We start from the raw sequence: 12,500 nt of genomic DNA, 5'->3' as shown, positions 1-12,500 counted from the left end.
TGTTATATGATAATACCAATTAAACACAATTAAGTATGTGCCAATTGTCTTTTTGAGAGAACACTTGACTATATTTCCCTATTTAATCCTGAAAAGTGCCAAAAAGTTGAAGGCTAGAGTTGAGTGAGTTTTTTTAAAAAGTTGAGGTTTTATACAGTGCAAAATATCCCCTAAACATGATAAATGAAATCAAAGGATCCCTGACCAACAGCAACAAGTAACAAAAAGAACAAGAAATGACGCTTGTTAGGTGATAATACATTTTCCCCCGACAGATACAACGCTGTTAACGGCCAGGTACTCATTTTACAGCTGAGTACGGTGATAGAATGTGAGTAAAGTCTTTTCCAAGGACTCAACTATGCGCCGAGCAAGGCTCAAACCCAGGACCTTCCAATCCGAAACGAGTGCCATACCACAAGCCGCACAACTAAAAAAAAAGAGGGTATTTTACACATCCAACATTATAAGACAAGACTAAAAATAAATGTCCAAGTATGTCTGTAATCTGCCACATACCTGTAAAAATACCCAGGAAAGTTCATTTGTAGTTTTAAAGTTTCTCTCAGCTGGACAAAACTGAAAATGAAATAGAAAAATAAAACGACTGTGAACTAAAAATAATCTTGACATTTTACTTTCTGCATCATTACAAATCCGATTAAAAAAAAAAAAAAAAAATTATTTAGCTTTATATAGTGCAATATCCCCTAAATGTGCTCAAAGCACTTTACAAGGGGTCCCTGGTCAACAGCAACATTTAACATGTAGGACGGGACATGAGGCCTGTTAGGCGATATTACAATTTTTCGGACAAAGACAACGCTGTTAACTGCCAGGTACTCATTTTACACCCGAGTACAGTGAGAGAATGTGAGTAAAGAGTCTTTTCCAAGGACTCAACGATGCGCCAATCGCGAGGCTCGAACCCAGGACTTTCCGATCCGAAAGCGAGTGTCATACCACTAGACCACATAGTAGCTGCAAAATAACAATTCAATCTGGTAATGAGGATTGCAGTGAAGAATATCTCAATCCGTCAACTCACTTTTGGCCAAGACCCGAATTCAATCAAAATCCAACAATCCACACTTACTTGACAGTTCCATTGCCGACAGGGGGGACCAATCTAGGCGATTCTGTCTTGAGAGCATGAGACAACTCGGGATAAGAGGAGGATGTCGACATCAATGTTCTATTTCTAGACGATCCATCAATGCTTGTCCTGGAATGAACGTTTTCAAAAGCATCAATTCAATGCACTTTTTAACACTTGAGAGACAAAATAACAATAGATATGATAATAATAACAATTATATTTATAATGATGATAATAATAATAATAATAATGATAATAATAATAATAATAATAATAATAATAATAATAATAATAATAATAATAATAATAATAATAATAATAAATAATAATAATAATAATAATAATAATAATAATAACAATAATAATAATAATAATAATAATAATAATAATAATAATAATAATAATAATAATAATAATATATATAATAATAATAATAATAATAATAATAATAATAATAATAATAATAATAATAATAATAATAATAATAATAATAATAATAATAATAATAATAATAATAATAATAATAATAATAATAATAATAATATAATAATGATAATAATAATAATAATAATAATAATAGTAACAATAATAATAATAATAATAATAATAATAATAATAATAATAATAATAATCACCATTGTCATCATTGTCATTATCATCATCATCTCAAAGCATTACAAGATATAAAAATAAGGGTATAAATGACACAGCTGCAGTAGCTATTTAAAAAACAAAAACAAAAAAACCTTTAATTTTCATGAAAATCTTGCTAAAACAGATTACATGATAAGGATTATGAAAACATTGAAAGGCATTGAAAATTACACTATAAATACAATGATATAAAACTGTAATAAATATAAACTCCATACCTTAGTAATAATTCCTGGTGAGCTCTTTGACTTTCCGTGCTGTTGCTCTGATCACAGTTTTTCAAGATGTCCGAATCGCTGGACGCCCTGTGTCCCAATGGAACCATTTCTTTCATCTTCATGACAGGACTACCTCCCTTGATGTTCTCCTTGACAGGTTTCTGCACCTGCTGAGATATTCTGTACTCTTCTTTCAACAATTCAATCACAGTTACTCTCTGCCTAGGGTTAGACTCGACAGAATCCTCCATCACTCGGTCTCCACTGTCTTTTGTCTGGACTGACGCCGATGAGGAAAGCATGGATGGGGAGTGGCTTGTCTCCTCCTGAGAGGACATCTCACTCCCTAAGGCACTGTCGTTTGTTTTGGACTCTGGGGTCAGAGGCAAGTCTTCTGCCGACTTGTCGGCGGTGGAAGAATGACTGGTAGCGAGTTTCTGGTTGCTAAAGTCTTTGGAATAAACACAGAGAACATCGTCATCGAAACCGTTTGCGACGTTTGTGTCGTCGTCGCTGTAGTCATCTGTGTTGATGGAGGCTATTGCTGATACAAGTTTTGAAGATGAAGAAGATGATTTCACCTCCTCTTTTTCCCCTAAAGCTGCACTGATATCTTTGGCTAGTTTACCGTATTCCTCTTTTGTGACACTATTTCCGTCATTTAAAGATATCAACGTGACATTTGCACCATCTTCATTATTGGTTGTCGATGTGGAGGAAGATGATGTAGGCTGAGCAGGTGTATGAACGGATGGAGGGGAAGTCTGCTGCGAGGAGAGGTTGTCTTGATATGGACTAAACTGGTGTTGAACAGAGGATGTGGTAGATAATGATATGGAGCTCTGGTCGAGAGCGATACCTGAACTGAAGGAATGGCTGTCGGAAACTGGTATGGAAGATTCTGGAAGGGACTCCTGACTGCCTCGATTCATGCAGGCAGACGGAAGGATGGCAGATAGGGAATGGCTACTGTTGGCTTTGCTTAGTTGGCTGCTTAGATTGCTGCCTGGAGAAGACAAATCGGGTCAGAAAAATTAATTAGTCATCGTCAATGTGTTCTTGAAATTTGTACACCAACTGCCTCTAAGTGGAAATTTTATATTTTTAAAAGGGTTTTACGGTGCTTTCGAGACATTTAGATCATATCAGCACCAGTAATGAGGAAGAAAATGGGGTGGTAAAAACAATTCTAGATTCAGAAGATTCACAATGTAAGATAAAGGGGAATTGTTCAAGTGGGGAACATATATAGATTCCAAAAGCAAAATACCAATGTGCTTAGTTTGAGATCACCATCAAGTCTCATCCAGACACAAACACAGAATCCCACCAAGAGGAATATACTCAATTGCTTACAAATCATTATATATTCAAAACAAAAATAAAATGAAATAACAGATGATTTACAATGAAAAAAATATCATCTCCCAAAACATTTACTATATACCCAGTCACTGCAGAGGGGTCCAAAAGTTATGAAGACTAAACTCAAGACTGATCTCAGTTCCCTTGTGTGTGAAGTGAGTGCTCTACCAACTGAGATATCGGGACCCCCACAGGTTCCAGTGCAAGGACAAAATACCTCAACCACCCCCCCACCCCCCACCCACCCACACACGCACACATTTAAAATATGTCTGACATTCATTTTTTCACCCAACCTGAAATGTGATCTGGAGAATCAGGACTAAGAGTTCCGAGGTAGATGGACGTGTTTGGCGGGACCTCTGGCATGGTCACCTTCTTATAGCCTATCAACATGACACCGTCTGCCTTGCTGGGAACACTGTCGGTCTTAGAACCACTGCCACCTCCTCCTCCCGATTCAGGCTCGTTGCAGTAATACGACGATGGTCGCTTGAAGCCGTCTGGTCGCATATTCTTGATGAATTTTTTTCTCCCCGAACGTTTGCGCATGTGTGGAGACTGTCGATCACTAGTCTGCGACTGTGAGGAAGAGGAGTTTGAGGAGGAACGTTGTCTAGGGGAGCTGGTGGTGGAAGGGCTTGGGGTGGCATTGTCTTTATTGTTTTGGGTAGAGGCTTCTATGGCAGCTGGCAAGGGTGAAAAGAACATGGAATCAAAAATGGCTTAATCAAAATTTTATGGGTTTGAATTTTTTTTTTGTTAACTGAGGGGTAGTACTGTTTGTGTTCACCAGAACAATGCCATGCATTGCAGATGTCTATTTCAAGTGTTCAAATGAGATGGGAAAAAAATAATACAGTGCATGTCGAACACATGTAAATTTTCTGTTTTAATCCGTCTATTTTCAATGTACTAGCAACACGAAAATCTCGAACTCTATTGGAGGCTAACAAAATAGACCTAAGTTTTGAAATGTTGATAAAAGTCTTTTGCCTTTTGTTTGGATTGAACGGAAACTAAACTGCCATCACTCTCTATGTGACCTTACGTGTATTAGTTACGGTGTAAAGCGTGTGTCTATGTGTGCGAGTTTTAAGGGGTGGGGGTGGGGAGATGTGAAGCCAGTACCTGGGGAGGGGGGGGGGGGCGCTAGGCAATGGTGACCTGAGGATGTTACTTTTATAATATTAAAGTTAAAGAAGTGATTAGGGGTGGGGAAGATTTGGATGAGAAGAGAGGTGTGAGAGATATCAGTGAGGAGTGAAAGGGATTAGTACCGGATTTGTAGGTTAAAGACATTGTATGATCAGCTGGCTTTGTTTCTCATTACAGTACACGTAAAAGAGATCATTAGTTCACCTGTCATGGAATGAAACAAGACATTTAACGCTACACGTCATTATAATGGAACCCCATTGAAACAATCAACATAACCCCCCCCCCCCCCCCCAATTCTTCTTCATATGTTTTTGTATTATGCACAACACTGAAATCTCGAAGAAAGCGCAGAAATCTCAAACAAACAGGCTCGTCCCAACTTGTTCAAGATTTCCATGCTGCACGGATTATTATTATTAATAACAATAATAATAATAAAATATAATAATAATAAATAATAATACAAATATAATAATATAATAATAATAAATAAATATAATAATCAATAATAATACATAATAATAATAATACATACACAATTATTATATAATAAAATAATAATAATAATAATAATAATAATAATAATAATAATAATAATAATAATAATAATAATAATAATAATAACAATAACAATAATATTAATAATCATCATTTTTATCATAATAACAAAGTTCTGTAATGGCCTACCACATAGCTGGGCTCTGGCATCTTTGTACGTGTCTTCAAATATCACAGGCAGTGAGGAAATCTCCCCATCCAGGTCTGGGCAGTGAAGTGGGAGAGGAGGCAGGTTGTTAAAGTAGGGGGAAGATTTGACAGCGCTGGCCAGGGATGAATGGCCGTGGATTCTGTAGGTACAACAGATGTTAGTTAGCACATGAGTTTTGTAAATAATAAAAAAAAAAATTAAAAAATAAAAATAAAATAAAATTCCCTTTATTCATCCCCAGGGGAAATTTGTCTTTAGGGTCTATTCCAAGGGAAGACTGGAATAACCCAGGCGTTAGCCGCAGAGCAGCGCCGCAAATTGAGCTAGGGTGAGGTGACTTGCTGAAGGCCACACAACGCAGCGGCGGGTGATTGAACTCGGTACCTTTCGGGTAGGAAGCAAAGACCATATCCACTGAGCCACGCTGCCCCTAATAATAATAATATCAATAATATAATACAATATATCAATACAAAACCGTCTAAAGCGGTGGATCAATACCCTTTTTTAAATCGCTTTGTAGGAAAAATTCAACAAAACAACAAACACATGAGAAAATGAGATGAGACATGAAGAAAATGTTGGAATGCTAATTATTCAAACTCTGCACTATACTAATCTGTTCAAATTTACTTAATGAATTGTCTTTTTTAATTAAATTTGTTCTTGGCTGAAGAAGGATTTGATGCAAAAACAGTCGAAGTTAAATATATCATTGATTTTTGGGGTCTTACTTTTTTTTTTTTTTTTTTCTTTTTGGGGGGGGAGGAGAGGAGGGAGGAGTTGGCAAATTCATACTAGTTCTAAAGTTTCATGCATGCCATTCTTACATCCCATATCAGAGAAAATCAAACAACATCAATATGAAACAGAAATCCAAACAAGATTTTACAAGAATGATAAATCGTGATGACTTCAGTCAAAAAAAAATAACTTTCAACTTTGTCATTATTTATAGGCAGATATAGATAAAACTTTAAACAGTCATTTTATCCTAACATTTTTAACCAAGAATGGAGCTAAAACCCTTTTAAGAAAATGGATGAATTTAAAATTTAAAAGATACTGAGTCTCGCCATCAAAGCTTGCATTGCATAATTCACCAGTGCTAGTTTTGATGCAGACATTAAAATTTAGCCACTGTGACTTTCCAACCCTGTCTGTCTCCTATTCTGCAGACAGCGAAAACGGTTCTAATTTGTCTTTCACCTATCAGCTTTGTAAATGCTGCATATCTAGGTCATTGATTGCCTTCTGCTGAACTTTCTCCCTTGTCAATCTTTCTAGACACCATGAGTGTATCAATGCTTTCTTTCCTATAGACATGTCATCTTTATCAAATTGTTTGCATAAGTCTTGGGTTTTTTTACAACTAAATGGTAAAGGTATGTCACTATAAGGGGGTCCCATTAGCTCAGTTGGTAGAGCACTCGTTTCACAAGCAAAGGGACCGAGATCAATCCCAATCAATTCTGACCCCTCTATCAACCCAGCAGTGTTTGGATAGCTGGGTCTGTTAGATCTGGTAGAAAGTACTTTGCAGTAGATTAGCGTCCTATCCAAAGGTTAGCAACAATTGCTATTGTCCGTTTCATGCTATAGAAACAGGGATAAACTCCAGCTCCATGGGCCTTGTGGCTCTTAGGACTACAATGTTTTTTATGTCACTGTAGACTTTATCTCTTCATTGCATGCCAATCATCCATCCGTAAAATCATATTAAAACAACAATAATTTTTCTTCCTTCCTTTTAAGAAAATAAATTGGAAAATAAATCACCAAAACCAATGGTTTGACATTGGTGAAAATAATAGAAGAGAAGCAATGCCTGATCTATGTGAGGCCATATTTAACATTAAAAAACTGTCTTCCATGAGGAATGGAATTCTAAGCTTACCCCGGATCATAACACGACAGACACGATGATTTGTTGTGTTCCAATGTGAAGAATCCTTCAGCAAAACGTCTCACCTAACAAGATTGCAATACATACAAAAACCATTATCAACAAGTTAATATAATGCAACTAAAGCTAAGACTTTTCAACTCAAACGTGAAGTCTGTCCTACTGTATGGATGTGAAACTTAGAATGCATCACAGGCATGTTTAAGGAGGGTACAGATTTCCGTAAACAGGTGCATGCGTAAGCTACTCAGAATAAAATGGATGGATAGAATTAAAAATGAAGAAGTATGGAAAAGAACACAGCAGAAACCAATGGGAGAGGAAATAGGAAGAAGACGATGCGGGTGGATTGGACACACCCTTAGAAAGAATGACTCCACTATAACAAAGAAAGTATTGGACTGGAACCCTCAGGGCAGAAGATCAAGGGGAAGGCCACGAGGAACATGGAGAAGAATTAAAGAAGCTGATATACAGAGAAGTGATAAGACGTGGAACGAGATAAAAAGTTAGAGAAGGATGGAATCTGTTTGTCTGTGGCCTATACCCAGACCCAGGGTGAAAAAGGCAATGATGATGATGAATATAATGCAGCATACAACAACAACAAAAAAACAAAAACAAAAAACAAAACAAAACAAAAAATAAATACATATAATTAATTTCTGAAGTGGTGGAAATGCCTTTTCTCTTTTGGAGGCAAAAGAAAATAAATACAAAGCACGGAGTGGTAGGGTGAGGTGGAGCAATGATAAAAATTTGACCAACCCTCAAGTTGTGATGTTCCTCTGCCAGGTGCAGGTGTATCTTGGGCTGTTTGTGGACGATCTCCAAGAACTGAGCCCAAAGGATGACATTCTCAGCACACAGCTGGGTGATATCTGTGATGGCTGTCTGAATTAGATCCTCCTCTTCCATCACACCCTGTAACATCATTGGAGGGTAAAAATGAGAAAAATAGTAGTAGTAGTAGTAATAATAATAATAATAATAATAATAATAATAATAATAATAATAATAATAATAATAATAATAATAATAATCTCATCTCATGTAGTTCCATATCTGAAGCAGACGTCGGAGGTCATCTTCTGCCAAGCTGATCTATCTCTTGCCAATTCTATTAAAGCAGCGCCACCTTTCTCAGCTTCATCTGTCCAAGTTCTTATCCCTTTCAAATACGTTATTCTTTGTCTTCCTCTTATTCTTTTTCCATTCATCTTTCCAGTCAAGGCGAGTATTTCCAAACCAGGGTGGCGGATAATGTGTCCTAAAAATTCCATTTGGCGTTTGATGATTTTTGTTATCAGTGATCTTTTTCTGTTTGCCATTTCTAAAATTTCTTCATTTCTTTTCCTTTCCATCCATGACACCCTCATCATTCTTCTGTAAAACCACATTTCCACTGCCTCCAGTCTTTTAACCATGGTCTTGTTTATGGTCCAGCTCTCACAACCATATAGCAGCACAGACAGTACATAGCAATCCAGGACTTTGATTTTTGTTTTCATGCTAATATTCCTGTTTTTCATAATTGTATGCAGCTGGTTGAATGCATTCTTCGCCATACCTATTCTTTTCTTTATTTCACAATCTGATTTTCCATTGGATGTTACATTGAAGCCTAAATATTTGAAACATTCAACTTGTTGTATTGTTTGTCCTCTGCTTGTTATTACACAGGCTGGTGGGTTATTATTTTTAGATACCGTCATACATTCTGTTTTAGATATATTCAGTTCCAGTCCCATATTTTCACTACTCCTGACTACAACATCCAGTAATTCTTGTAGTTCATGTTCAGATTCTGCCAGTAGAACCGTATCATCTGCATACCTCAGATTTGTTACATTCTTTCCTCCAATACACACCCCCTTCTTATGTTCGATATCTCTTAATATCATTTCACTATAGAGGTTGAATAAATCTGGAGACAAAACACACCCCTAATAATAATAATAATAATAATAATAATAATAATAATAATAATAATAATAATAATAATAATAATAATAATAATAATAATAATAAAAATAATAATAATAATAATAATAATAATAATAATAATAATAATAATAATAATAATAATAATAATAATAATAATAATAATAATAATAATAAAGAATTAAAAAATAAAATAATAATAATAACAAACACACATATAGCGCTTAATTCACACACTGGCTTTAACTCAAAGCGTTTTACAAAAACACACACACATGCATACACACTCACTCACACACACACATACAAAATGACCAATTTACAGTTGTGGAAATTTCCCCAAGAGAACATGGTCTTAGATTTTAGATTTAAAACCTACTAAACTGTCTGATTCCCTCAGATCTTGTGGGAGAGCATCCAAGTTTGTGGACCAAAACAAGAGAATGTCCTCTTACCAAGTTTCATTAATTGTTTGCTTATATTATATTTTCTTTTTAGGGGTTTTATGGCACTAGCAACGCGTGCATGTCATTTCAGGGTCAATAAAAAGGAAGATGATTTGAGAAAAGTTGTAGATCTGATGTTAAAAGCATCAAAGAAAAAGCCAGACAGAAAGGACTAGTTCAAATAGGAAACATTGGGATTCCACGACACTTCTATCAATGTGCCTATTTTGATATAGTCCATCCAGACACAGGCAAAGGATCCCACAGTGAAGGAAGGATACAGTCAAATGGTTACAAAGTACAAGAGGAATCGGGCAAGGATCTCAACATTCTTGGCTATCTATAACTATGGAGTAATTCAGACAAGACACTAATCATTGCTCGTTCATACCGGAGCATAGTAGGACAAATTTTTAGACAAATCATGATAATAAGGATAAGATAATGCAGTCTATTAACAAAACTACCCCATGCTCAATGAGAAAAGTAAATCACCTGAACTTTGAGAATTGTCTCTCCAAGCCTTCCATGGCAATCTTTTTTATCTGTGGAGGAGAAAAAAATAATACATTAACCAACGTCTGGTTGAATTAAAAAATTAGAAAACAAAATTTAAAAAGAACACAATTTAAAAAAACTTTAACTTCGTATCCCATAATATCTCCTAAACACACTCAAAGCACTTAACAAGCAAACAGCACTACTTAACATTTAGCACAAGACATGACACCAGTGAGGTGATTTTACAAATTTTTTTTTTAATACAGAGACAATGCTATTAAGGGCCGAGTAATCATTATACACCCGCGTACGATGAGAACATGTGAGTAAAGAACCTTTTCCAGCGACTCAACTTTAAATCACGCATAGCGGGACTCGAATTTGGGACCTTCCAGTCTGAAGGCGATTGTCACACCCGTAGACCACAACGCTGCATAAAATAGTACATCAATGTATCGGAAGGGCTTAATGTCCTATATGTAGTAAGAAATAAAAATATTTTGTTACTCTTTTAAAATAATATCAAATTAAAAATTACAATATATATATAATAAGCAGTGGACAAACAGAACTATTCTCCCATCTGTTCTGATTTTATGTGAATTAGTATCGTATTTATTGTTTTTGTTGTTGGCTGAAGAAGGGTTTAGTTCCAAAAGCATTCATTCCATGCTAAGTTTTAGCCCCTTTTTGAAGCAGTTGTATTCATTTGTTCAAATCTATAATTGATAAACTGGATAATTACCGAATTGGAAATTGTGACCTGGAATTTTCTGGGCAAACGTGTGCAGATTGTCCTGGAGACTTTCATGCGCTGACAGTAGAATGCTGCATATGGTCTTGTGCATGAGGTGGGCCTGTTGCATTCGGACCCCGCTAGAACCGCTGACACTGGTGGAGCTTGAAGACTGGTAGGTAGGGAGAAAAAAAGGCGACAGACACAATCATTTCACTTTTATTTTTAACCCTTTACATACAGGATACAATTTTATATAAGTGCTATTTATTATATATGTAAAATCATAATTTATCAGAGACTTATGTATGCTTATTGTTGCTTTCATGATTATTTTTGTCATTAATATTTCATTGTACTATGAAATTTGTATATGATTCATTCGATCATGACCAATTTTCAATTACCAGTATTCTATGATAGTATTTTTCGATTTTACATTGCCGTATTGATACATTTTTCCTGACATTCAAAGTTGTGTAAAACTGTCTGTGAATGATACAATGCAAGCTATATGAGACTCTGTAATTATTAACTATTGTATAAGGCATTTAGAGGATAATTCCTATATTAAGCCTTTAGTAAAATAAGATAAGATAAGATAGTGCCTGCTAAATCTATTGTTATATCAGGTAGTTCTTCAGAGCCATTAGGTTCATGGAGCCAGAGTTTACCCCAGTTTCTATAACGTGAAAAATATAATAGAAATTCATTGCAATCCTTTGGATAGGACACTAGTCTAATGCAATGTACTCTCCAACAGATCTAACAGACACAGCTACCAAATCAGTGTTGGGTCGGGGGAAAAAAATCTGGACTTCACCTAGGATCGGTCTCCGCCCTTGGAACATGATGCGAGTGAGCTATCAACTAAGCTATTGGGACCTCTATTATTACTCAATAAATAATTTTTAAAAACCAGTTTGCTCCAAGTAAAAATTAAATTAAATGCACAAAAATATCAGCCCAAACTTAGTTCACAAAGATAATGACGCTAACATTTCGGGTTTGTTTTTGCAGTAAAAATGGTCAATGAATAAGACATAAAAGACGAATGTAAGACAAGAGGATGGTATTTATCAGGGCAAATAAAACAACAACAAGAAAATGAATGGATTGAATACTGAGTGATAAAAAAGAGATTGAGAGAGTGACATGTTATAAATAAACGCAGTTTTAGTCTACATTTCACTTTAAATATAAACAATTCTTACAGGTGATGGTTTTTGTCCAAAATAAACAGCTTCTAGGGTGGAATGGTCTGGAGGGCGATTGCCGCCTCTCTGAGCTTTGGGCATTCTGGAAATAAATATGAAACACATCAGGAAAAGGCAATTAAGAATGAAAAAATTTAAGCCATATTTGCGTTATTTCCTCTCTCTATACGTCTCAGTCTAGTTGGAAATACCGAGTAACATTTGAATGGGATAAATTTTATCATTTTCTCTACTAGTTGGTCATTAAATAGAACAGAAAATAAAAAAAGACTGGATGTAGTTGTTATTTTTGTTTTTAGGGGTTTTCCAACGCTTTCAAAATGATGGTCACTTCAATGCCAGTAAATAGTCAACAATTTCTAGCCATCATGTAAGTGAAAATTCGTAATTCACGCCGTATAGTGCTGGGTGGTTAGGGTTTTGTGCCATGACGTAGAAGTTAGACGTCTTTTGTAGTTGTTCCAGGTGACTATACAGTGTTACCGATGCTTGGGTTTGGAATACAGTTAAAAACAAACAAAGCATCTTTTGGTTTTGTTTTATT

The 12,500-nt window shown here is 35.5% G+C and overlaps 1 protein-coding gene across 1 annotated transcript in view; it reads right to left on the bottom strand.

Moving 5' to 3' along the window:
• Positions 1 to 12,500, bottom strand: part of LOC144971013 (protein FAM135A-like) — a 62,398-nt gene that overhangs the window by 7,014 nt on the left and 42,884 nt on the right. The window contains exons 7-16 of the mRNA XM_078911305.1: positions 11,954 to 12,038; positions 10,749 to 10,911; positions 9,998 to 10,047; positions 7,881 to 8,036; positions 7,104 to 7,177; positions 5,185 to 5,345; positions 3,633 to 4,025; positions 1,972 to 2,977; positions 1,097 to 1,225; positions 520 to 579 (exon numbers count right to left, since the gene is read on the bottom strand). Coding sequence (XP_078767431.1) covers positions 520 to 579; positions 1,097 to 1,225; positions 1,972 to 2,977; positions 3,633 to 4,025; positions 5,185 to 5,345; positions 7,104 to 7,177; positions 7,881 to 8,036; positions 9,998 to 10,047; positions 10,749 to 10,911; positions 11,954 to 12,038 — 2,277 coding nt within the window. The remainder of the gene's footprint in view (positions 1 to 519; positions 580 to 1,096; positions 1,226 to 1,971; positions 2,978 to 3,632; positions 4,026 to 5,184; positions 5,346 to 7,103; positions 7,178 to 7,880; positions 8,037 to 9,997; positions 10,048 to 10,748; positions 10,912 to 11,953; positions 12,039 to 12,500) is intronic.

The sequence above is a fragment of the Berghia stephanieae genome, chromosome 1, assembly GCF_034508935.2.
Source record: "Berghia stephanieae isolate SIO BIC M18660-M18661 chromosome 1, UCSD_Bste_1.3, whole genome shotgun sequence".
NCBI classification, from domain to species: Eukaryota; Metazoa; Mollusca; class Gastropoda; order Nudibranchia; family Aeolidiidae; genus Berghia; species Berghia stephanieae.
This window is presented reverse-complemented; position numbering and strand designations above follow the sequence as displayed.